The 23,517-nt window shown below is 48.9% G+C and overlaps 1 protein-coding gene across 2 annotated transcripts; it reads right to left on the bottom strand.

Annotated features, from left to right (window-relative positions):
- Nucleotides 1-338: 338 nt before the first annotated feature.
- Nucleotides 339-22,228, bottom strand: PRELID2 (PRELI domain containing 2). Of its 2 annotated transcripts, XM_086759196.1 has the most exons (7): nucleotides 22,134-22,228; nucleotides 14,728-14,785; nucleotides 12,552-12,625; nucleotides 10,861-11,021; nucleotides 7,140-7,245; nucleotides 1,675-1,740; nucleotides 339-1,220 (listed from the first exon to the last, which is right to left on the bottom strand). In XM_086759196.1, exons 1-6 carry the CDS (start codon nucleotides 22,206-22,208, stop codon nucleotides 1,696-1,698), a joined length of 519 nt encoding a protein of 172 aa, XP_086615322.1. In that variant the 5' UTR covers nucleotides 22,209-22,228; the 3' UTR covers nucleotides 339-1,220; nucleotides 1,675-1,695. The 2 variants fall into 2 exon arrangements, with proteins under 2 accessions (XP_086615322.1, XP_086615324.1); XM_086759198.1 differs by lacking the exons at nucleotides 14,728-14,785; nucleotides 22,134-22,228 and adding an exon at nucleotides 13,710-13,831.
- Nucleotides 22,229-23,517: the final 1,289 nt, after the last annotated feature.

Below are 23,517 nucleotides of genomic sequence, written 5' to 3' on the forward strand. Positions count from 1 at the left end.
GGGCAGGAACCTGGCTTGCACTTGATCAGTTCCCCTCCAGGTGCTGCTTCTATTCAGAAGCCATACGAGAGGAGTACTTTCTGGAAGAATTCAGATTCATGCAACGCTTGCACTGAGGGATGTCTTTACAGCTGAAAACAACCACGCTGGCAGGGGTGCAAGAGCTAAGCATGTCCAGCCTAGCAACCCAAACTGCACTAATGCGTCACTCAACCGGGAACAGTAACGCTACACAGCTGTGGGGTGGCTTAGCCCTGGTCACCACAGAGCTCCTCGCTCACCCTCCGCCTCCACGGCGGAATGGGGAACAGAACTGGGAAGAAAGGAAAACTCGTGGGGCGAGATGAAAACAGTTTATTAGAACAGCAAAGGAAAATGACAATAATAACAGAATATAAGGACACTAAACCACACAAAATGAACAATGCACGATTTCTCACCACCCGCTGTCCCAATGACCGATACAGCCCGTCCCGAGCAGCGATCACAGAAATTAAACCAAGCAGCAAGCAATAGAAGCGAGAGATTGATGCCCCCCCAACCCCAGCCAATCCTCACGGAAGTACTGAGCGTGACGTTTAAGGCATGGAACACTCTCTTGGCCCAGTTTGGGTCCACTGTTCTGGCTGCACCCCTCCCAGGTTCCTGCACCTGCACCTCAGTGAAACCTGGGAAGCCACACAGTGTCCTTGGGCTCAAAGGAAATCCAAAACACATCAGATACAGAGAGGAAAATTAACTCCATCCCTGCCGAAACCGGGATAAGCTGCTCCAGCTCAGCTCTGTTAGTGCAGAAGGAATCTGTGGAATAAACAGCACGCCGGGTGTGCTTGCACCTCCCTTGGTACGACACAAAGCAACTGGCTGACTAGACAAGGGTATCCTCATAGCAACAAGGGCTATTTTTGTTTTGTTGCTCTATGTTCCCTCACCAAATTCTTAGTCTCTAGAGATTATAGCACCAGTCACAGGAAAATGCTGTTTCCAAGCATACGCTTGTTCCTCTGTGATTTTTATGATCACCATTCCCTTAAGTAGTATAATTCCTTAATCTTTTACAAAAGATTTGCAGTCTGTGGTCTTCTTTTCTTCCAGCTGTGTATATTGAATGTTCTTTCCTCAAGAAAACGGTACCCGTAGAGTTCAGACAACGGCCATGGAATTCCGATGGCAATGAAGATACGCAGCTCCAGGGAAACTCTATGCAAATACATTTTGTCCTGCAAAAGCAGAGAAAACAGGTTTTAGAAGAACATTTATTAGGAGGTAATCAATAGCCATTTGCTCTTGTTCTGAAGCTAATTTAAGAGTTGACCAAATCTTCCCTCCACAGATAACCCCTGAAGATACTACTCTTGAGTAAAAATCCTTGGCTGGAACCGAAGTGCAATTTTACTAGGATCATCGCATTCATGGTACATTAGCAGAGAGGAGAGGATGAAATACAGAGCACAGACGTCCTAACCAACATACTGTTCAGGAATTCTGGAATAGTATTAAGCCTAACGCTGCAGCAGATCATTATTTTTCCCGAAGATTCTACAAAAGTTGCATGCTATTTATAATGGACAAAAACCCCCACATTTATTTGCATAACTGCAAGGAGCACAACGTGCCACAGGTATCTCAAACTCCGAACAATTTTTCTTATCTGTAGACGGATGTTGCACTTACAACTGCTCATTAAGCGCACAATCACCCACACTGCTCCTGAAGAAGTGTCTCCATTATTGTAATACCCTAGAAAAAAAGTACAAATAAACACCAGTGTTACACACAACGTAAGTATTTCTCACAACACCCCAGCAAAGCCTTAAGGAAAGGGAAACGTCACGTCACGGTCCCCGAGTCACTACCTCGGCGCAGCTCCGTGCTGCCCAGGAGGCGCGAGGAGCCCAGCGGCACAGGCTGCGCAGGGGGACCCGGAGGGGACAAAGGACCCTCCGCAGCTTGCAAGGCAAGGCCACGCGCAGCCAGGGCACTTGCTCAGGTCACACATTTCATTCCAGTTCTGCCACTTCTTTGCGTGGACCAAGCCACTCCTCACCCCTGCGCTGTGGCGTATTCCCCTTTAAAAAGGCAATACCATCACTGGGGTTCTCTGCAAGCACTGGGTGTGCGAGGCTGAAAGCTCCCTGTAGCAGCCAGCACAGTCATTGCTATCATGAGGGAGAGCAACACTGAGGTTAAGTAAATAATGCCACCAGAAGACCAGGCAGGTGACTATTCCTTCTCCGGGACTGCCCTGCGAAGGAAGGAGGAAGTACAAACAACGAGCTGTTAATAAAGCAAAACGTCGGTTGAACCCAGGGGTTCTGGTTGCTTGGGGGTGCACGGCAGACGAGCCCTGGGCGCTCACCAACCAGCAACTGCTGCGCAGCGGCAAACCACGGAACACTCACAGCAAGGCAGCCATCGAAAAAACGGGGGGCAGCTTTCAACCCAGGCTTTTCCCACGTCAGGGCTACAGACTGCTCCACAGCCAGATGCTTCACTATTTTGAAAGGAATTTCAGTTCAAGATTCAGTACAAAGTGAGAGACAGGAAGCTTCACATTTGGTGAAAGTAAAAACCACTCACTTTAGAAAAGAAAACCTAAACCATCCCCTCCTCCCATACTTTTGGGCTCTGTCTGTGTACCGAGACTGTAATGATCTGCCAACCCTACCTCCAATATTTGGTCAGCTCTTGTGGACTGAAGCAAGCTCAGAGCTTAGCTAGAAGCTGTGTGGGGCTAAGGCTTGCCCTAGTGTGCTCTCTGTTTGTCAAGAGAAAGGAAAAAGGATTTCTCAGTTTGAGTCACTGTGAGACAAGGGAAAAAAAGACAATTAACTTTAACAAATAGGTCAAGAGAATTTCTTTTCACATCTCAAAAAAAAATTGGACAAGATATTTTAAATCTATAAAAACAGTTCATCTTCCATGCCTGTTCTTTGTAGAAAGCAGTAAGCTGACTACCTTAGTCTACCCGTCTAAATTAGACATGCCACTGCTTACAGAACGAAGCGCTAATTGACAGAGGTGAAGGCTCAGAGGTCCACCCAGGGAATTTTAAAATGTTACTTATTGAATCAATTATGGTCACAGTGTGACAACTGCTTTTTCTTTCACTGTTCCTTATAGCACTGCAGACTTTTAAATAAAATGTGTTGAGGAAGAAAAGGGGAATGGGAGGGGATTCCACTAAATGAATAAAATACAAAAGGGCAGGTACAAGACATTACCCAGTACCTTTTCAGCAAGGAACGACTAAATCAAAGCCTAATCAATACATTCCTTTCAACTAAAGTTCAAACACTTAAATCTCAGCCCCAGGAGCTCAGGCTTAAGGGAGCTAAATTTACACTGCTCGGAGTGCAGTGGTGCACTTGAAATGCAGAACAAACCTGGCCTGTCCATTGAACTCTGCACCGCTGCAGCGCTTCTCCCACCCGCAAGCCGCAGAACAGTGTTATTTTTCAAAGGTGGAGGTACTCTGCTCTGCAAGAAGCTGTCCTGCCGTACGTGTCTGCATGCTGCTACCCTCACCGCTGTAACACCCCAAAAGGACACAAATGGATGGGAGCCCAGCAGATTCCCAGTTCAGGAACGAGCTGGAATCTGTGGGTGACTCCTCCAGCAAGCGCCACTGTGCGGGGTGGCATGGTAAGGAGCAAAACGCGAAACGGCAGTCTGAGTTCCCAGCATCGTGGAGCTGCTGAGCAGCCTGCGTTTGGACCTGGAGTATCTGCCAGGAGCCAGGCTGGACTGCCAGCTGAGAGGGACAGAGAGAACGTGTCACGTCCCTAACGCACTCCACATCTTTACCAAATGAGAGGTTAAGTACAGGAGAAGTCTAAACGGCCTGTTTGAATGCGATGAAGGCAATGCACATCACAGTGCACACCTCATTTCCAGCGCCAGTACAAAAGCATTTGAACAGACTAGCAGGAAATTTCATGCTGTCTCTGAAGAGTGCCTAATACCTTTCACTCTTTTTGTAACCATGACAAAACATTTTTCAGTTAAATATTTGTTATTGGAGCTCAGCTCCATCATTTCACGAACACTGCATCACAGCCTTTAATTTCCATCTCCTTACATGTTCAAGTAAAGCAAAAGGAATCTAAAAAAGAAACAAAGAAGTGAAAATGACAGAAATGTTGCAACATTTAAGAAGCAACTGATAAAACATCTACCAACATAACTAAGGTTTCTTGCTACAAATGCTCCTTTATCGCATGGCCTTCAAATCGCTCATAACTGTCATCCCTACAGCTTCACACTGGCAGAGATCATCACCACTAGACAAGCATGAACTAATTAGGCCACTTTTTAAACAAACTTTAAACACTCACACACACACACAGGCAGACTTCAGGGGCCACCACTACCCCTCCTGGGCTGGAACCTCTCCCAGACTGTGCCTGCAGACTAGGGAACATCAACCCTTCCCCGCTCCACAGGGAGCCAGGCTCTCACACCAAGAGCCAGCACGGGCTGTCCTGGCAGCTGGGATTTACCAGCAGATCTGCTCAGGCTTTGGATTACTCAGGAGGAAAGCTGTATTGGCGATAATGTGGGTGCACTTTGTTCATTAATACGTTTTCTGAACAGGTAAGAAAAAAAAAAATCATAAATGCTGTAATTTCCATCCAAACGCACTATGACTTCTACAAACAAATGCAGGGCAGGAGAACTTCACCTCCTATATTTTTGTTCAGAGTTGGAGTAAAAGAAGAGAAATGCAACAAATATGAGGAGACAAAAAATGACACTGTCATTCTCTTAGGCAATAAACCCCCCTACCCACAGAATAGGTTCACATCGCAGTTACAAAAATAATGATTAGAAACGTCAGTGCCTTTGGTGTCCATGAACAGTAACTTTTCCCTCTCCTTCTATAAAAGAAAGATGTTTAATACTGATTGTGTGAATACATGAGCCTTATTGTAGTCATTCACAAAATTTCATATTCACACAGTATTTTATTTTCTCCTGCTCATGTAGCTCATCCCCGTCTCCATTTCTTCTGCCGCATGGCTGCTTCTCGCTGTTTCCTGACGCCCTTATCTCATCTGAGCCTCTCCAATGAGATGGATGGAGAAGTGCACGGCTGTCACGACCCAGGAGACAAAGCAGGAATCACGGCTTGGCTTTGAAAGTAACATCACTACCTACTCCAGCCAGTTGCAGCAGGGGCAAGAAAAGCAATGCCGTTTTGGTCAGGCCGTTAGGAAGGACGCAGAGCAGGTACTGGAAGAAGGAAATGGGAGCTCAGAGAACATTTATCAAGCGTGGTCATTCATTTAACATACGCTTTGAAACTTTAAACATCATCTTTGTACTGCCATTTATTACATCTGGGTAAAACGTGCCTCAGAACTACTCTGTGACCAAGCCAGAAAAGGAGCCCTATCTAACAGCTCCGGAGAAACTGAGCAGAGACACCGCTGCTGCCTTAGGGAGACGGGTGGGTGGCGGGCAGGGGGAAACCAGGAAGGCTGTACGTTTATACCAGATCTGGTGTGCTTGTATTTCTTTCTCACAGATCTGCAGACGCAGCCAAAATTGCTAAAGGATTTCTAATGCAGCACTGTAGAGATACTGTGAGCCAGTTTGTGTTATCTGCCAGCCCTGCGCTGTCATAAACCGGCAAGACGCACTTCACAGCTCACGGTCATTGCTTACACTAGCAGAGCTGTCTACTTCTGTCTCTTTCTTTCTTTTAAAGCCACAACAAAAAGATCTTCTGTTATCAAGAATAAGCAAATGAATAAACAGTCATGCTGTCTGAAATACTTCTCCATCCACAGCTCTTGGGGCACAGATTCCAAAATCAGCTTCTGAAGCACGAAGGAGAGGTTGGGGCTGTGGGCCCCCGTGTGCCAGAGAGGAATGTCCGAAGGGATGGGGGGCGCTGCCCAGGCTCCACGCTCCAGCACCCACCAGCTCCAGTGGGAGAAAGACAGGACCTTGCTAAGGCCACTTAAAACCCAAAACACTCACAAAAAACCCCAGACTTCAACAGTATTATCCAATCAGTCTCCATGAGTAATTGCAAGAATGACATAAGGCATGATCTGAACTGCAGGCATCTAAGGTCATCTGAAAAACAAATTTCTCCATTAGATAACTAAGAAATGATAAATAATGGTAAATGTAGGTTCATTGTAGTCTTGTAGTACATAGGACTCAGGAGCCCAGCCATGAAAATGCCATGTTTTCAGGCACATGTATACGCTTTCATTCATCTGAAACAAGACAAACTGGAGCGGGCAGGGAAAAGAAGTTAAAAAAAAAAACCAAAGGGCAAAAACTCCCTCCTACTTTCTCATTTTAAAAGTTTAATTAAATATTCCTTCCAGAGCTCTTGCTCCCTTTTCAGCAGGGGTAAATTCAAAACAGTCTGCACTGCACAACCTGAACCCCCAAATCACTTCAAGGCACAAACTTCTAGAGAACAAAACTTCCAAGAAACTTCATTTCCCGACGAACGCTTCGGGAGACGTTGCTGTTAAACCCAGTTTATCAATATGACATGACTCCCAGAAACGAAAAGCCTTTGAACACGCACCCCCTCGGGACGCTCTGCTGGATCACTGGATAGCTTTTATTCTCTTTCATAATTCTTACTAAAAGACAGAACTATTGAAGTATGCAGAACTGCTACAGGGAGATTGACTGCGGCTATTGTAAATACATCAAGCTGCCAAAATAATCTAATGTCACTGGATAAAAATGTGGGACATGATATAAATTCATGTTGACTACTTTTGACTATTTCAGTGTAAAGGTGCTATGGAACCGCAAATTATTATTACAGCATTAGCTGGTACAATGAGACATTAGGAAGAAGAACTGTTTCAGTGCCTGGGGGAAATCAGGAATAAGAATGAATCACAGAAACTGATACAGTCATACACGCGGCGTTTTAAGATGTATTTGAAATAAAACAATTACCATAATAAAACTAAATCCATTTTTGTTCTGCTTATTCTCTGTAGACAAAAGAAAAGGTCAAATATTTTTTCTATAGTTAAAAGATGCAAAGAATCCAGACTTAAAGCACCAATTTAATTTTGAAACCAGGTGATCTGGTGATTTGAAAAAATTTAGAGTATGATTCGAGGAAGAAATTCAAGCAATAAATTACTTACCTTCTTCACACCTTGTTTTAAAAATGATTGAGCAAAAGCTTCCAACACATAGTTGAGCAAACCTGCCCCCGTAATGGATATTCTGCCTTTTTGTGTGAAGTCTGTCCTAAGAAACAGGAACATAACAGCCTTTTATTGCTCTGTCCACTGAGCAAACACTAAGCGTAAACTCTGCCTTACAAAGCAAGCATTGGATACGCGAGTAAGGAAGCGATCTGTTACGCTCGTATACTCTGTATGACAATCTCAAAGGCAAATGTAAGGAGACACAGGAACAGCAGCATAACAAGAGGCGTGTAACGAAGATCTCCCACAGTCAGCACTGCTGAAGGTCCAGCTGGACGCTGCTCCAGGAAAGCCATGCGCTTACTGGAGAAGCCCGAAGAGCAGCAACACCAAGAGAGGCCTGGAGGGGACACAACAGCTGCCTCCAGCCCCGCAAAAGCCAGCCGCAGGAACGGTGAACTGCGCTTGCACGGTTTTATAGAGTCCTCAGGACATCATCCCGCCCAAGCCAGACAGCAGCCGTGACAGCGAGGAGAGCACTCCCCACGCCTCGCAGCACGCAGGCGAAGCCGGCGCCAGCAATGCCCGCAGCGGGCCAGGACCATTTATCGTTTCTGTCAGCACAGTAATAAGACAAACGCGTGGAGTTCAAATGAAGGAGCCGGAGAACGCGAGAAGTTTCCCCTCAACCACAGGATGGATGTCAGCAGTACAAATCCACCACTGAACTCGGCTGCTCTGCCTGGGATTTATTTATTTATTTATTTTGCAGTTTCACCATTGTAGGAGACAAAAAAGAAGACAGCTGAAGGAAAATATTGATCTCTGATTGATTTCTGTAGCACACAGCTGGCAATGCCACATCATTACAACGCAGTCACAGGGAGAAGACTATTAATGAGATCCAACTACTAAATTATTGACTAGTTAAGTACAGCAAATTTGGTCTAATTGTTTTCATGATGGGAGTTTAATTGAAGTGCCTTTAGTATAAAAAGTCTAGCAATATTCTTGTTCAGATGTCAGGGAGAGTTTCCAAAGCCCGCACGGCTTTCCAAACTAAATTTGAACTTACATCCAGTGCAAGGCTCTTCAAAAGAGGGAGCTTTCGTACCAGAGATCTTTTAATTCCCATCTCCAGCTGATGAGAACTGCTCATGCATCCCGTGCATCTCCACATCAGGGAGACATCTTCTCACCCTGCGCCCATGGCGCTGCGAGAGACTTCAACTCCCTTGGGCTGAAACGAGGGAAAGTGCTGGGTGACAAAGGGAATCTGATGGCAACCTGAGGGATACAAAACGAAACAGCAAAGAAACGCTCTCTGTGCAGGGGGAAAAGCAGTCAAACCAAACTACAGAGGGATGGCAAGTGACACTGGAGACAAAATTCAAGCTACACAGGGGTTCTCCACCGCGGAAAGATGGGTATAACCTGCCCAGACACATGGCAATTTGCCAGTACACAGCTTCCACACAAAGCCAGGCAGTTACAGGGGAGTTCTGCCACTGACTTTCCCCTCTGGCACGGCACTGCACACAGACAGCTCTTCCCAGAGCCCTCCCCTCAGCACGGACACTGCCCAGCTCAGCTGCAAGGAAAGCAAGCTCATACCTAACATGTAACACACACTTTTGGGGTAAGCGCAAGAAAACTGCTCTAGAAATCGTCACCAAAACAAGCATGTATGCGTGCCAGTGGAGGAGAACAGCTGACAGGATTCACGCTGGTCTGACAGGCCAGCAGCGAAAGCTGCGAGACGCGCAGCCCTCCAGAGCCACATCCTGCAGGCAGTGCCGGCAAACACCGGGGCAGCGCCGGCCAACACCGGGACAGCGCCGGCAAGCCGCCCCACACCCTCTGCAGGTAACTGCCGCTCGAGTCTGGGCCCACCCAGCCTGTGGCTCTGCCTGCGGCCAGGCCTTGTCCATGGGGACTCACTGGTGTTTTTGGATTTTAGACAGCAAGACGAGATGCTTGTCTGTAACAGCAATTAAATCATGCAAAGCAAGTAAATCGCATCATGAAGGAGTCAAGCCAAGGGGAAAACACAGGTGCTTTCTGGCCTCTGAATATACAGATATGTCTCATCATGCCTTTTTCAATGGTTTATGATTTGTTTACGGGAACGTTTGTTTGCTACCCAGCTGGGTAGGGAGCGGGCAGTGCCCAGTGTGCAGCGCGTCACACACCACACAGCCGGGAGGTGCGGGGAGAGGCCAAGGCAGTTGCCCTGCTCCAGCGGCTGATCCTGATGCAAGCCAGTAAAGCAGTGCTCCACTTTCATGTATCAGCATCCTTAACAATGCTGTGTTAAAGCTGATTAAACAAACAAACTACAACATGCTACAACGCACACGGGGCCTGACTGAGGTGCAGAATTTTCTCATTCTCTTCATGCTTTTAGTGCCCAGACAAGTGTCAGGAGGTCGCTAGTGAAATCTGCCCAGCAGTGCTCAGTAGGGGAGAAGGACAAGTTTCTGTCTGTACTCAGGTTACCATCACTCTGGTAATGTTGTTCTCTCTTTAGGGGCATAATGTACAATTTTCCCACTAATCAGGATCACTTGAGTCTCCTCGTTGTGTGTTTTCTTATTTCTCTCCAGTGCAACAGTGTGCTGCTACTGTTATGCCCTTTGCATAATTCCTTCATCTATTCAAATGTAAATGTCGCCGTACATATACTACACGCAGCTGAAACTTCACGCCACCTGTTTTGCCAGCATTTGTTAGATCCGATTACCTCCACGAGACTCCAGAAGAGGCGGCAGTGGTGTGCACAGGCACACCCAGCTATCCTCAAAACTACCCGGTCAGGGTGGCACTGCTGAGCCCCGCGGGCTCCTGCAGCTACATATCGCGGCTGCTGACCTGCGCCGGCGCCCGCGGCACCTCCACAGGCACCATCGCCCCAGGTCTTTTTCTTAAACATCCCTAGAGCTTCCCAAAGTCACACGGACCTTGCTGGACAACCCTGCCACGCTTGTCAGGGAACATCACAAGGCTAAAGTAAGGACTAATTACAAGCGATATCAAAACAAATTAATAATTTATGGGGTTGACATCCGTTGGAAATAAATCTTTTTTTAAAGATGTATCACATACCTGCTCATTTCAATGCTATGGGAATTAGAAATTCCACTCTGATCCTGCTGTGAATGTGTATAAGGGCATTTCTAGGCTCCATTCTGCACAAACACAAGTGTGCATTCTCCTAGACAAGGCCCCACGGCAGCTTACGTCTTTAGGGCATAGCGGGTCTGACACCAGAGAAATAAAATTGTTTGGGAACAAGTACGCTCCACGCCAATGGCTGGCAAGCAGGAGGGAGCTGATAATTTTTAAAACTGCTGTCCAAGCATCTGTTGGTAGACATGAGAGCAAAACGAACACTCTGGCTATGCCTGCTGTGCAGGAACAGCGGGGCAGCCTTCTATGACTGCAGAGCAGCACACAGAAAATTAATTTCCAGCAATTATTTGTACTCTGGCCAGAGAACTTAACCTCGTGTCTGAACAAGCCAGAGCAAAGCTACAGGACATCTACAGTTGCTGCTTCAAATGCATTCAAGACATACCAAATAAATTATTTTTCAGAATCCTCTCATTCCAAGCATTCAAAAGGCAACAGAAAATCTTTTCCCAGGGCCATGCGCCTGCAGTAGCAGCTCTGAGCTGGCACACAGTCACTGCTACAACCAGAGGCCAGCACTCACCAGTTTGGATTCTCCAGGCTCTCTCTGAAGACAGACTCCTCGCTCAGAGACGCAAACTGTGTCCATGTAAGACAATGAGTTTTCATAGACATGTTTCTTTTCTGCATATTAAGCCAAGATTCCTCTTCCAAGTAGATATTGGGCACTTTTAAGGCACTCACCTGGAAAACAGAAGAATTACAGCTTTTTTTTTCCCCTGGCTTTTTTTTTTTTAAAAAAAAAAAAAAAAAAAGGTAGACTCACATCTCAGGATTTTGAAAGTACTACTAGCCTCAGAGGGCACATCAGCTGTGGTCAGCCCCGATGAGAATAATCACCTTCCTCAGCAGACACTAAAGGCCATGCAGACACTCAAAAACTTAGGGAAGGTGCTTGGTCCCCAGTTGGGCTTCCAAAACCGCTACAGGCCAACTTACCTGCATCACTTCATGCTGACAGCTAATTTACAACAAGGAAGGATAAGAGGGGCCACTTCCAAACAGGCAAACCCACCAGCGAAACCAGGAGGGCAGGAGAAAGGCTGGCACCTCCGCAGGCTCCTGCTGCCAGGCGCAGCGGCTGATGCCCTCCTCCAGGAGCCACTCTCCTCTGAGAGCCCACCTGAGTGACCTTCCTCTAGCAAGCGTGGGCTAAAGAAGGGATGAAACTCTCACCATTGGTTTATTTACATTCTGCCTTTATGGGGCAACGACATGTTCTCCTTGGCAAGTGAGGCTTGGAAGAGACAAACAGATGTTAGGAAGCAAAACCATACAGAGTCGTCAGCACCAGGAAGAGAACATGCACACTTTTAAGCACGCAGGCTGTGAAACAGTACAGTTATTTAACCATGTGTGAATGCAAACGTACTTTTCTGCACACAGACTATCTGCTGCAAGATACTCTGCAAAAAACCAAGCAATAAATTAAGGCTAATTCTTCTCCCATAACAAACTGTGAAGAAAGGACTGTCACCGAAAGAGACACAGAAAAGAAACACCAAGGGATTGCACAACTCAGGTCCTTACGCTTTCTACAGCCTTTAAGGAATCAGGTTTTACACTCTTTATAGGGACTCTACGAGGCTGTATTTAACTTGTGACATGCTATAGCTGTACTAAGTATTATTTTAATTCCCTCTGAATTCACTTGCAGAACGGTTTTGTGAGAGACGTTGTGAGAGGATGAACCCCATGTGCTCAGGAGACACGGTTCAGACATCCAAAATACTTAAGCTCAGCTTAGAAATAATTACGCAGTGTTTATTGCTAGCCATCACCTTCTTGTGGATCTTGAGATCCAAGAGACTGGGCTTTTATAAAAATACCATCTACCGCAGAATAATGGTGAGCATTGACAGCAGTACGATTACTCTATTGGAGCAGGGGAAATGGCTGTACTGTCACTGTGGCCCAGGTAACATTTTAAAACAGCTTTACTTTTTCCAGGTATAAAAGCTGAAAGCCCATCACTGCGTGTAAAACAATCATCACAACCAGTTACATCTTACAGCGCTCAGGGCTACAATTTTATCAATTCAAGTTAAATATAAAGTCAGTTCCTAGAGAATGTTTTCCTCTTAACGTCTCTTTAAAAGTAACTTTTCTAATTTAAAGAAAAATCATTAGGAAATGTGATCCTTTTAGACAAGATAAACCACCGTGAAGCATTAAGGTTTTACAACTTGACTACATTTCTCAAAAAGTAGTTACCTTTCTTAAAATTTCAGGAATTACATTCTGGCAAGTTGCAATTCTCCTCCGGTAAATAATCCCTGTAGACAAATCTGATGATAAAAGAAAATGAGAAGGGAAAAGTTACAGTAGTAAATATTACCATTTTTTAAATAAAAACAAAGTAGTTGGAAGACTTCACAGCATAGCAAATGTGCAAGCAGAAATGCTGGCAAATTAACAGAGCATTGGGGGGTGTGGTTTTCGTTTGGGTTTTTTTACGTATAACTCAGTATGCCTGCTGCTTTGCCAGCCAGAGGGCTGTAAGACAGACTGTTACGGGCATTCTGCGCTCCGCCCCGGGAGGAGGGCATCTGCATCCATCGCTGCGATCCAGACCTTCCCATCCAGCGCGCGGCATTCACGGTGGTGCTCCGGGGTAGCAAAGCACCGCGGGCAGTGCCAGCGCCAGGCCGCCTGGGCGCACGCAGGACTGCCCACAGCCCACGCGGGGCCTGGCAGGACCCACTGGAGAACCCTGCTCCTGGTGGCACCAGGTGAACGATGACGGGGGCGAGAGAAAAGCTCAGGTGACTGAGCTACCAGACCAACATGCAGACTCCAGTTTATTTCTGTCCCCATCCCAATGTACATTCTCTGGCTCATTCTCTGGGCAAAACACTGTGTCTGAGATTTACAGAACAGTTCTGTCTCGTCACACATTTATTTCTGTATGGACTTGGACCCGGTGACAAGGACAAAACTATCTATTAGGAAAGAAATTACAGTTATTTAGTATCTCCAAAAAACGGCTGGCTTTTAGAACCACTTTGTCTTTTAATATTTAATGACCCAGATCAAGAACAGAATGCTACCGAACAAGAAGCCAACTGGCAGGCAGCCCAGGTTAAAGCCTTCTCCAGGATAAAAGAGTACTTCCTCGAACAGCTGCATTTGGTGGGATTTGGGCAATGAAAACTTCGCGGGGTTCAGTTTCTAGAACTCTAACAAACACACCACGTTAGTAATGTGGAGCATCCCCATCCAACAGAGAGCAGAAAAGCATTCTGCCGGAAGAACGGTTTACTGCATCTGAAGAAAACAGCAACAGCAGCACTAATGCTCGGCTTTCCTGAATCCCAGGGCAACCTCACTAGCAACATGCTTAGAAAGGGAGCATAAGCAATTAAGAGCCACCATTAAATGTGAGCTGCAAGACAGAAGATGTCTCCAAATGTATGATAAAAAGCATCCCACAAGCACTTGGGAATAACACTTTAAAGTCCACAAATTCTTATTTTTTCCCAAATGAGTACTTGATGACAGTTCTATCTGGAAGAAAGCTGTCTATTTCCGCGCTAAGTCCTGTGGTACTTGTTTCCCATACAGTGGCACAACCATTTAACACATCCTCTCCACAGGCATGTGTCCTGGGCTTGGCTGGGATGGAGCCAGTTTTCCTCCCAGTAGCTGCTGTGTTCTGGCTTTAAGTGTCTAATTGTAAGCATTTCCTGCAAGCTCAGCAACTGAAAAACAAAAATGCACGTGGTATCAGCAGACCTGATGTGACAACCGCGCTCTGACTTGAGTAGGTTTGTTTTCCTGTCAATATGACTGGGAAATGGTAACATCTGATTCTCGGTGTTTCAGGAACTGACTGAGAAAGCGAGAGACTGGGGATCCGTGATCATTTTCTGACTCTTACATCCTAGAAGACCACCATGCAAGTCTCTGATTCCTGGATCTGCCTCCTCATCTGGGAAGTGATAACGGCAAGCGATCCCTCCAAAAGCAGGGATCATGAAAGCCAAGCTGCGCGATGCCTGTGGAGCTCCCGAGGCTCGATCCACACAGCCCACTCTGCTTCCTTCCAAGGGGCCTTACATCTTATCTGTAGAGCACTGCAGACCAAAACCATCACAGAAATGCCAGGGAACCGTACAAAATGAAAGAACACACTACAGAGAAGTCAGGCATAACGTGTCTAACGGCCTCAGAATAAGCTGAAAATTCAAATACTTAATGCAGTTACAAGACTCAGTTGGGGGCACAGGTGTTAACATTTTCTTGGTCTTACTTCAACAGTGCCCAGCACGCAGGAATGCCAGGCATGTTTGCAGTGCCCAGCTTCCACTGGAATGCAATTAGTACATAATTAATTTTAAAGGTTATGAAGCATTTTAATTAGCTCTGTAAGCAAAGTCAGGCAGCTTACCTGTTTTCTCTTCCACTGTTTCTACAGCAGTGATGTGTTTCTCCATGGGACTGGGATACTGGGATAAAAACGCATAGGGTAAAGATTACCACTTCTCACACGGGTAAAAGAAAATTGCTAGCTGTCACTTGTTAAGTCAGAGGCAGTTTCATAGCTTCTCTCAACAGGTATGAGCTGCCTGATATTAACAATCTGCAGTCTCCAGCCGAGTTAGCGGAAAGAAAGAATTTAGTAGTATTAGCTTAGTAAGAAAGATTAGAAAACAAAGAGAAAACCCACAATACTGCTACAAGAAGAATCACTTGAAGGGGAGATGTTAGCTCTTGCTGCAGCATACAGACATCTTCCACACACCCTCCACACTACAGAAATGAAGACATGACCTGTATCATGTTCTTCAAACATCCTTCAAACGAGGGCTAAGCAGAGCTTTCGGCAGCACAGCAGCTCCACGGGCCAAAGACCCCACGCTGCACTCCGCAGAAAACAACAGCGTCCGAACTTCTGCAGCAAACAAGCTCCTTGTCACTGCCACTAAGCATGTTCAGCCACACAGCCAACCTATTTCCTCAAGACAAAACCTGGAAATGTACAGTGCAGCGTCACCTGAATGCAGACTCTAGTACATAACATTTCCCTGTCCCACAAAAGCTGCTAGGAGAGCGTGACAGCAGGACGTCACTTGGGATCGCAGTGCAGGTCCACCCTGGCATGAGGGCACGTTCTTCTGCTCAGGGGCTGGCCCGCAGCAAGGGCAAGGGATTGCTACGGCCTGCTCCTGCTCAGGGTAACCTATCTTCCTTAGGCTGCACAGACAAGTCATTTCAAGCCTGGAAGAAAGAGATTCCTGCTCCAAGACCCTCACTGAAAAGGAATTATGCCAAAATTGTACAAATTGCCTGCAGGGCAACCTCCTATATAAGAAAGGTATGCACAAGAACAAGACTTCCAAGGATGAAGAGTCTATTTTGGAAGTTACCAACCTCCTCTGGCTAGAAATGAGACACAGAAGGCTACAAGGACCTTGCTCTACATTGCAAAAAGCAATCAACGTTCACTTGAATAATGAACTCTAAATTGTAAAGCACAAGATAATTTATTGAACTCAAATAATACTCAACAGTGACTGTAACCTCCATGCTAATACAAACACCAGGCTGAAGAAATACCGAGCACTGGATAAAGATTAACATTAAACAAAATACAAAGCTTTAGGAAAGGTGGGGAAATTGCATTTTAAGGCTAACTCAGTTCATGTAATGCAATTATGATGTGCAGTAACAGATGCTCCAAAATTCTGATATAAATCTTGGGTTCTAAGCGTAAAAGATGGACAACTCCAGAACAGACTGTTCTGTAATCCAGCTCTATTATTTTTTTTTTTTGCTGCACAGTAAAAGTTGATTTTAAAAGTGCAAGATTTCAAGTCCTATTCTATACAGAAATTGGAGGCTCCTCCACAACGTGCTGCTTTGAAATGGCAGTAGTGGCATAATTACATTATCGATGTAACTTTCGCTCTGTAAGGCCCAATCGTGTGAAACAAAGAGCCATTTACATAAATCTTTCACTAAATAGCAGGCTCTATTACCCCAGCATTTAAACAGAAATAGACTCAATTTCCTACATGCCACAGTAAAAGAAATAACATCACAAGTTTACAAGCAGATGTAATGGCTAGGAGAGTCTAACAGGCACAAAAATAGTGTTTCCAGCCAGCCGCAGCCTCCCTGCAAGGCTGCCATTCCCCGGGGAGGCCGCAGCTAAGGGCAGGAGAACAGAGACCTCAGCCCGGCCGCTGTTCCAGCCCCGCAGGAGCCCAGCTCGCCAGCCCCGCTCCCGGCAAGCAGGGCACCGGACCCCCCTTCCCGTCTGAAGGGCTCAGCGCTGCCCCGCGGCCCCCTGGCCCGGGAGCACAAGCCCAAACCGCCCGCAGCACCTCTCCTGCCCGGCAAGGGCCCCACCAGCGGCCACACAGACACCGGCCCCAGCGCCTGCATCCCCAGCGCCGCGTGCCGGGCCACAGGACAGAGCACGGACTTCCAAAATTCGGAACTGCCTGAAGAGAGGCGGCTGCTGCTGTGCTGCTCGCCGGCCGTCGTGCCCAAACGTGGCAGCTCCCACCACGCACGGGTCCCCGCGAACACAGCAGCCACGCCGCAAAGGGCCCCCGGCGCCGGGAGAGAGGAGTCGGCGGGCCGAGACAGGGGCGGGCCGAGACAGGGGCGGGCCGCCGACCCGCCCTCGCCATGCGGCCCTGGCAGCTCTGGAGGCGCAGCCACCGTCCCCTCCGCCTGCGCTGGCACACCGGCCCCAGGGAGCGCGCCGGGGCTGACCAGGAGCACGGGGCTGCGAGCCGAGAGGACGGGCAGAGGCCGGCCGGGGCGTCGAAGGGCAGCGGAACAGGCAGGCCAGATCCCAAAGCCCGGCGCCGCCGGGGCTGCAGCGGCATCCCCCAGTGCCGCGGGCACCCGAGGCCGCTCCCGCAGCGCCGGCCGCGCGCGGTAAGGCGCGAACGCCATCTTGTGGGCCGGCCCGCAGCGGCGCAGCGCCGGCCGCCGGGCCCCGCTCCCGCACTTCTATGAAAAATAAACACTCATCCAGATAGAGAGTGCATTGCTTTTAAATAAATAGTTCAAATCAATTCCTTTAGTAAATTTCTTTCCAGATGGATTTTCTCGTTTTGAAGACATTTCCCCTCCAGCACACCAAGAGGGCCCCACACAAACCAGCGACAGCGGAAGCCACCACGCTGACTTTGACTTTAAGCTATCCATAGTTTTTAAGTTACTTTTTTCTGCCCCGGATGCCGGTCATGAGTGTCTCCCCCGTTACAGGTGCGGAGCGGCAAGCGCGGTACTGGCCAGCAGCAGTTCAGCATCGCCAAGAGCCCCGCGGCCAGAAACCCCTCAGCACCCAGCATGGGGGAACCCGAGCCGTTTCGGGGTTACCCCTCATCGCACTCCTACCAGAACTGAAGCACCGCATTCTCCACTTGCAAAAACCCAACAATTAAAATCCGGTAGAGAATTCCTCTGCTCTCATTCGGTCTTCCTGCTAACGTATTGATTGTTTGCTACAAATAACAACAAGCAGAAATGATTGCATTAGTCATTATTCTGAATCCCAGGAATTAAGAGCCTCACATACCGTTCCTAACTGGAATGTGTACGATCATTTATCAAAAGTAGCAGTTCCTAACCACAGCGATGTTTCTTAGAAGTTATTTGAGGGAAACAGCAGGCCTCTAAAAGCAGCACCGTGTTTAGTAGCAGAGAGAAATCACTGCAGGTTACACATAATGATTTGTATAAAAATGAAATATTTCAAAGCAATGAAGGGCTGGTTTTACAGGCAAGATCAAATGGAGCCCACATAAATCAAAATGACAGCTTCAAAGACTTGCAAAAAGTAATATTTACATTCATAAATATTCTGATTCTTTCTTTTTTAACTGCAAGGAAATGAAGCAGTGACACTGCAAAATCAGCTAAACCTTTCCAGATCCCTCTACTTTGTTACCGGTTTGGAAGGGTGGTGGTTGTGAATAAACGTAAATTGGAAAAAAAAAAAAAAAAGTCTAGCAAACTCACTGCACAGATTACTTGCTGTGATAAAGATGAATAAATACAAAAGCCTTTCACATACAGATACACTTATTTCAAGTAAAATCAATTTGTCATACTTGAACTACATGCCCGATTCACAGTTCAGAGGCTGACTAAAACGACAGCTGCGCTAGCCCAAAGGCCACCCTGGCAGAAGCTGCTGTGGGTGCCAGCGGGCTCGGGCCCTGGGCGTGCGGCTCCGCACCCCACAAAGGCATGAAGTGACCAGCATGGCCTTCCCACAGCCTCAGCGACGCAGCGCCCAGAGAGCCCTGCACCACGTCTCGCCGTCATCCCGCTCCAGGATTCGTACCATTTCTCTAGACACACATCTAGAATATTTTCTAGCAGAATATTTTCTAGCATATTTCTGAACCCACACAGAAGAATATGTACCCCAATACTGATGTAGCAGGCTGTCCACCTGATCACTGCCTGTTTCCCCCTGGTTCTATGTAAGGAAAGCAGAGGACGCAGTTCTCCAGTAAGGGCACGGTTCTAGAGAAGCTGGGTGTAATTCTGCTAGAGAGTGTGGCGATGTTTTAAACCTAACCTGAGAGATGCACAAGAGGGAGGGGGTGGTGGGAAAAAAAAAAAAAAAAAAAAAAGCCCACATTGACGCCTTCCACAGCCTGAGTGATTTCTGTGCTCCATCCTCAGAGATCACCAATTGCAGCCGACGCGCAAAATGCCCCAGCGCAGGCAGCACATGGGATTTCTGTGAGCCGGGGGTGTCTCGGCACAAACGTGCCCTTGAAGAACCCCGACTGCTCTGGCTTTGGTCTCCTCTGAGAGCACGTCTGCTTGCACCTTCCCACTCTGTTCTGCAACATAACAACGTTCAAAGGTTCAACTTCAGAGTCACGGCAGAAAGAACAAGAGCACAAGAGCAGGAACCCTAAAGTCAACTTTAACTATGGCATTTAGGAGTAACTATGGCAATTATTTTTTCAATCATATCAGATTCCTGGTTAAAAGCATGCCATGCACTTTGCTGCCACATACAAATGAGGATTATTTTAACCTTTCTGCTCTGTGCTTCTGGCTGTCATAATTAGCCTCACTATTCACCTCCAACTGTCCTTCTCAAGTCACATGGAAGTATACTACAGAATACAATTTCCATTTGCTTTTCCACTCTGGTTCAAATCTTCCACAACGAAAAGCCCTAACTCTGCTGTTCCTCTCACCTCTAGTTGCCAAGCACTCCAGAGAATCAGCAGAAGGTGGCCCTGCCTTCTCTTTTCCAAGTCTGTTCAGCTTTCAAATGAGTATTTCGGAGCACATGCATTGCTCAGCCATAGTGTGGCACTCTAAACTACACGGTTAGCAAATCTAACTGCCCAAGCTCGCCAGGAATACAGCCCAGGATTTCTGTACCAGCCCAGGAGAAAAAAACATATTTGCATTTTTGCCTTTTTTTTTTTAAAAAAAAGAAAACCTTAAACCTTAAATGCATCTTTGCACAGTCCTCTTCTGTGCCAAAAAAAAAAAAAGACAAAAAAGAAAAGAACAGCTGTAGAACGTTAACAGAAGAGAAATAGAAAGACTCCAAAATAAACATCTTTTCCTGTATTTACCATTCAAAGTTCTGGCGCTTTGGCTTGTAAGGAAATCTGGAGTTTTTCCTTTGTAAAAGAATTTCATGTACATGTCAGTTTGGTTTTCAGTACAGGGCATCACATCAGAGATCCAATTCCACTTTGTACTGAGCCATCGAACACCAGAAAAAAAAAAATAGGCAGCCAATTAAAACAGAAACACGTCATCATGTCTTTTAGACATTCATGTGTCTCATAGTCATTTCCTCAAGAGAGGGACTCTGGAGACGAGACGCTGACCCCACCAAGATCGTGTGCAGAAGCCTGGTGACTTCAGCAAGCCCAATGTCACCTTTACAGGCTTTCAGCAAACACTGAAAAACTTGTTATTTCTTGGTAGAACTGCAACATGTCATCTTCCACTCCTACCCTAGCCCATAAAACCAATGCAGTTTTTAAGGATCTGACAATTTTTAATAAAAGGCTACGTAGCACGAGGCGTTCTCTGTCTCCCAGCACAGCAGCGGGAGCAAGGCTGCGCACCGCAGGTTGTCGCGCCACCGCTGATGAATTAGCGTCGCTGGGACTGCCTCGGCTGCAAGTGAGCGCGTGGGGCTCTGCTCCACCGCCGCGCCGGCCAGGGCTGCCCTGGGTGCCCGCACCGCAGCAGAACACCGGGCAGGGTGGGCCACAGGACACAGCCCCACACGTTCATCCGTCACACAGCCATGGGGTGCCAGAGCGGGCTGTGCGTCTCGCAGGCGGGGACACCGCGGGTTCCTCTTGGCACTGCCTGCGTCAAAGCCCGACGTCTGCTAACAGGAGATGGAGAACTGGCAGCTGGCTGAGACAAAAAAACCCTTCCTTGTGTTTTAGTCGGTTGCATCACGGATAAATTTAGCCCAAAGACAACATTTGTTTAAACATCTTGTCCTGCTGAGAACACTCACAGGCCCATGGGGTTTTGTGCCAAGGAAATGCCCTGCGCTATAAAGCTGCTCACTTCTATCGTTAATGTTTAAACACAGGCGGCCAAAACAAATATAATGGAACCTGCTCTAATCTTCACCTTGGTGTTCACAAAAACCAGTCAGCTAGAGGGCAAAAGCCCGGCATCACCTTGTAATAAAGATCAGAATTTGTCCCTGTTTCTGTGGTACTGTTCAAAGGAAAACACCAAAAAAAAAAGACAGCTTTGAGGCACAGCTTGGAGCTTGGGTCTGAGAGACAACAGTGCTCAGAAGGAAAATTTAGCAGGATGCTGTTTTGCTAGGAGCAGCTGCAACACGGAAATGCTGTTTACCTGCCATTAACACAGCCTTCCGCCACTGCAAAACATTTTCATTTTAAAGCCTACTTAAAAGTCTAACGATTGCTGTACTAGGCCTAAAGCCGTACTGCACTGAGCAGTGATGCTGGGGTTCGCGGTCCGCAAGGACAGAAAGCCAGAATTCACTTCTACTGACCCGATCTTCCTTCGGAGCAGATCCCAGCCGCCACGGCCGCGTCCCTGGCAGGGCAGGCGCTGCCGTCCCGGCTGTGTGCGTCCCCTGTGCCACGGGGCAGCCTGGCCGTGCCCTGCCGAGGCCATCGCGGCTCGTAGACCGGCACACACCGCCTGTGGGGCAGATCTGGTGGCTTTGCTTAGTGCATCGAAGCGCCTCTCGCACGTTTCGACCAGGCCATGCTCTGCAAGCAGCGGACTGCTTCTGGCCAGGAAGAATGGCCACATGCCTTCCAGCATGGCCACTGCGCTGCCCACGCTGTCCTCTACACCAGGGCTGGCACCGGCCCTGCTGGAAGTGACCGCGGGCCAGGCAGCCGGACCCAGCCCGGGCACGGTGCGGGTGAGGCCGCGCTGCTCTGGAGCAGCGAACATGCAACCAGTACCTCGGGCGCAGAAAGACACGTTTCCACCCAAGCACGAGAAAAGCACCGACAGAGGAAAGCTGAGCGTTCGGCTGCAGAAGGGCCCGCACACGCCCGAGGCCGCAGAGCGGGACCCGCAGAGGCAGCAGGCGGGTGCTGGGTTCTGCGCCCTGCGCCTCGCCCCGCCGGTTTCCCGCACAGTCACCGCGCAAGCAGGGACAAAGAAAGGCTGTTTGAGAGAGAACCGGGGCAGAGCCAGCGGGCAGCGCAGGGCCGAGCGGCTCCGGGGCGGGCACACCCCGCGGCCGGGCCCCGCCGCCGCCGCGAGGCGCTCCTGCCCCGGCCGGCAGCGCCCGGGAGGGCGGGGCAGGCGGGCCGGCCCGGTTACCTTGCGGAGGTAGCTGGCCACCACCTGCTCGAAGGGGTACCGGTACACGCGGTGCACCTCCACCGTCACCCCCATGGCGGGCTGCGGCCCGGGGCGCGGCCCGACCCCTTTCCTGCCCGCTCCGCCCCGCGGGCCCGCCGCCGGGCCGCCCCGCCCCGCCACCATCTTGTGTGCGGCCGGCGGGGCCGCCGCCCCCGCTACGCCCCGGCGTGCGCCGGAGAGCCGGGCTGGGCGGGGTCCTGCCCCGCTGGAAGGGGCTGCCGAGAGGCCGCGCACAGGGCCGCGGGACGGTTGGGTTGGTGGCGGGGTGTTGTTGCACAGCACCACCGCAGATCGGAAGGAAGGTCCCGCACGTGGGTCAGGGCAATCCCAGGCACAAATCCAGGGTGGGCAGAGAGTGGATGGAGAGCAGCCCTGAAGAGAAGGACTTGGGGGTGCTGGTGGACGAGAAGCTCAACATGAGCCGGCAATGCGCACTTGCAGCCCAGAAGGCCAACCGCATCCTGGGCTGCATCCCCAGCAGCGTGGGCAGCAGCTTGAGGGAGGTGATTCTCCCCCTCTGCTCTGCCCTGGTGAGACCCCACCTGCAGCACTGTGTCCAGCTCTGGAGCCCCCAACATGAGAAGGACATGGACCTGTTGGAGAGGGTCCAGAGGAGGCCACGCAGATGCTGAGAGGGCTGGAGCAGCTCTGCTGTGAGGCCAGGCTGGGAGAGCTGGGGCTGTTCAGCCTGGAGAAGAGGAGGCTCCGGGGAGACCTGAGAGCGGCTCCCAGTGCCTAAAGGGGGCTGCAGGAAAGATGGGGAGAGACTCTTCAGCAGGGCCTGCTGTGACAGGATGAGGAGAAATGGTTTTAAAATAGAAGGAAGCAGATTCAGACTGGACATAAAGAGAAAACTATTTACAATACAGGTGGTGAAACACTGGCCCAGGTTGCCCAGAGAGGCGGTGAAAGCCCCATCCCTGGAAACATTCCAGGCCAGGTTGGACGGGGCTCTGAGCAACCTGATCTGGTTGGAGATGTCCCTGCTCCTGGCAGGGGGGTTGGACTGGGTGGGCTTTAACAGTCCCTTCCCACCCAAACCCTGGGATTCTGTGCTATGAAGGGAGCGCCTCAGCTGCAGCCCCCAGCCCACAGCCCTAGTCCTGCAGCGTTGATGCCTCACAGCAGGCCTGGGCTCGGCCACAAACACCGGGTGATGGCCCTGGCAGATTTGTGTTTCTCAAAGCTGGTAACAAACTGGACTGGACAAAGGTAGCACTGACTGCAGCAGCCAGCGAGGGCCGCAGCCAGCGTTGCACGTCACGCCTTTGCACCGCGTTGTGTGCCGCAGGCTGGGCCCAGTGGGACGGACGGCAGCCTGTGGCTAATAAGGAAATAAAAC

The sequence above is a fragment of the Chlamydotis macqueenii genome, chromosome 14, assembly GCF_036417535.1.
Source record: "Chlamydotis macqueenii isolate bChlMac1 chromosome 14, bChlMac1.mat, whole genome shotgun sequence".
Lineage (NCBI taxonomy): Eukaryota > Metazoa > Chordata > Aves > Otidiformes > Otididae > Chlamydotis > Chlamydotis macqueenii.

Excerpts from the sequence above, each read along its gene's own strand:
- PRELID2 (XM_086759196.1), bottom strand. The coding sequence starts at position 22,208 with ATGGGGGTGACGGTGGAGGTGCACCGCGTGTACCGGTACCCCTTCGAG. Across the intron at positions 14,786-22,133 it reads TGGCCAGCTACCTCCGCAAG|TATCCCAGTCCCATGGAGAA; the intron begins GTAACCGGGCCG and ends TTTTTATCCCAG. Across the intron at positions 12,626-14,727 it reads AACAGTGGAAGAGAAAACAG|ATTTGTCTACAGGGATTATT; the intron begins GTAAGCTGCCTG and ends TTTTATCATCAG.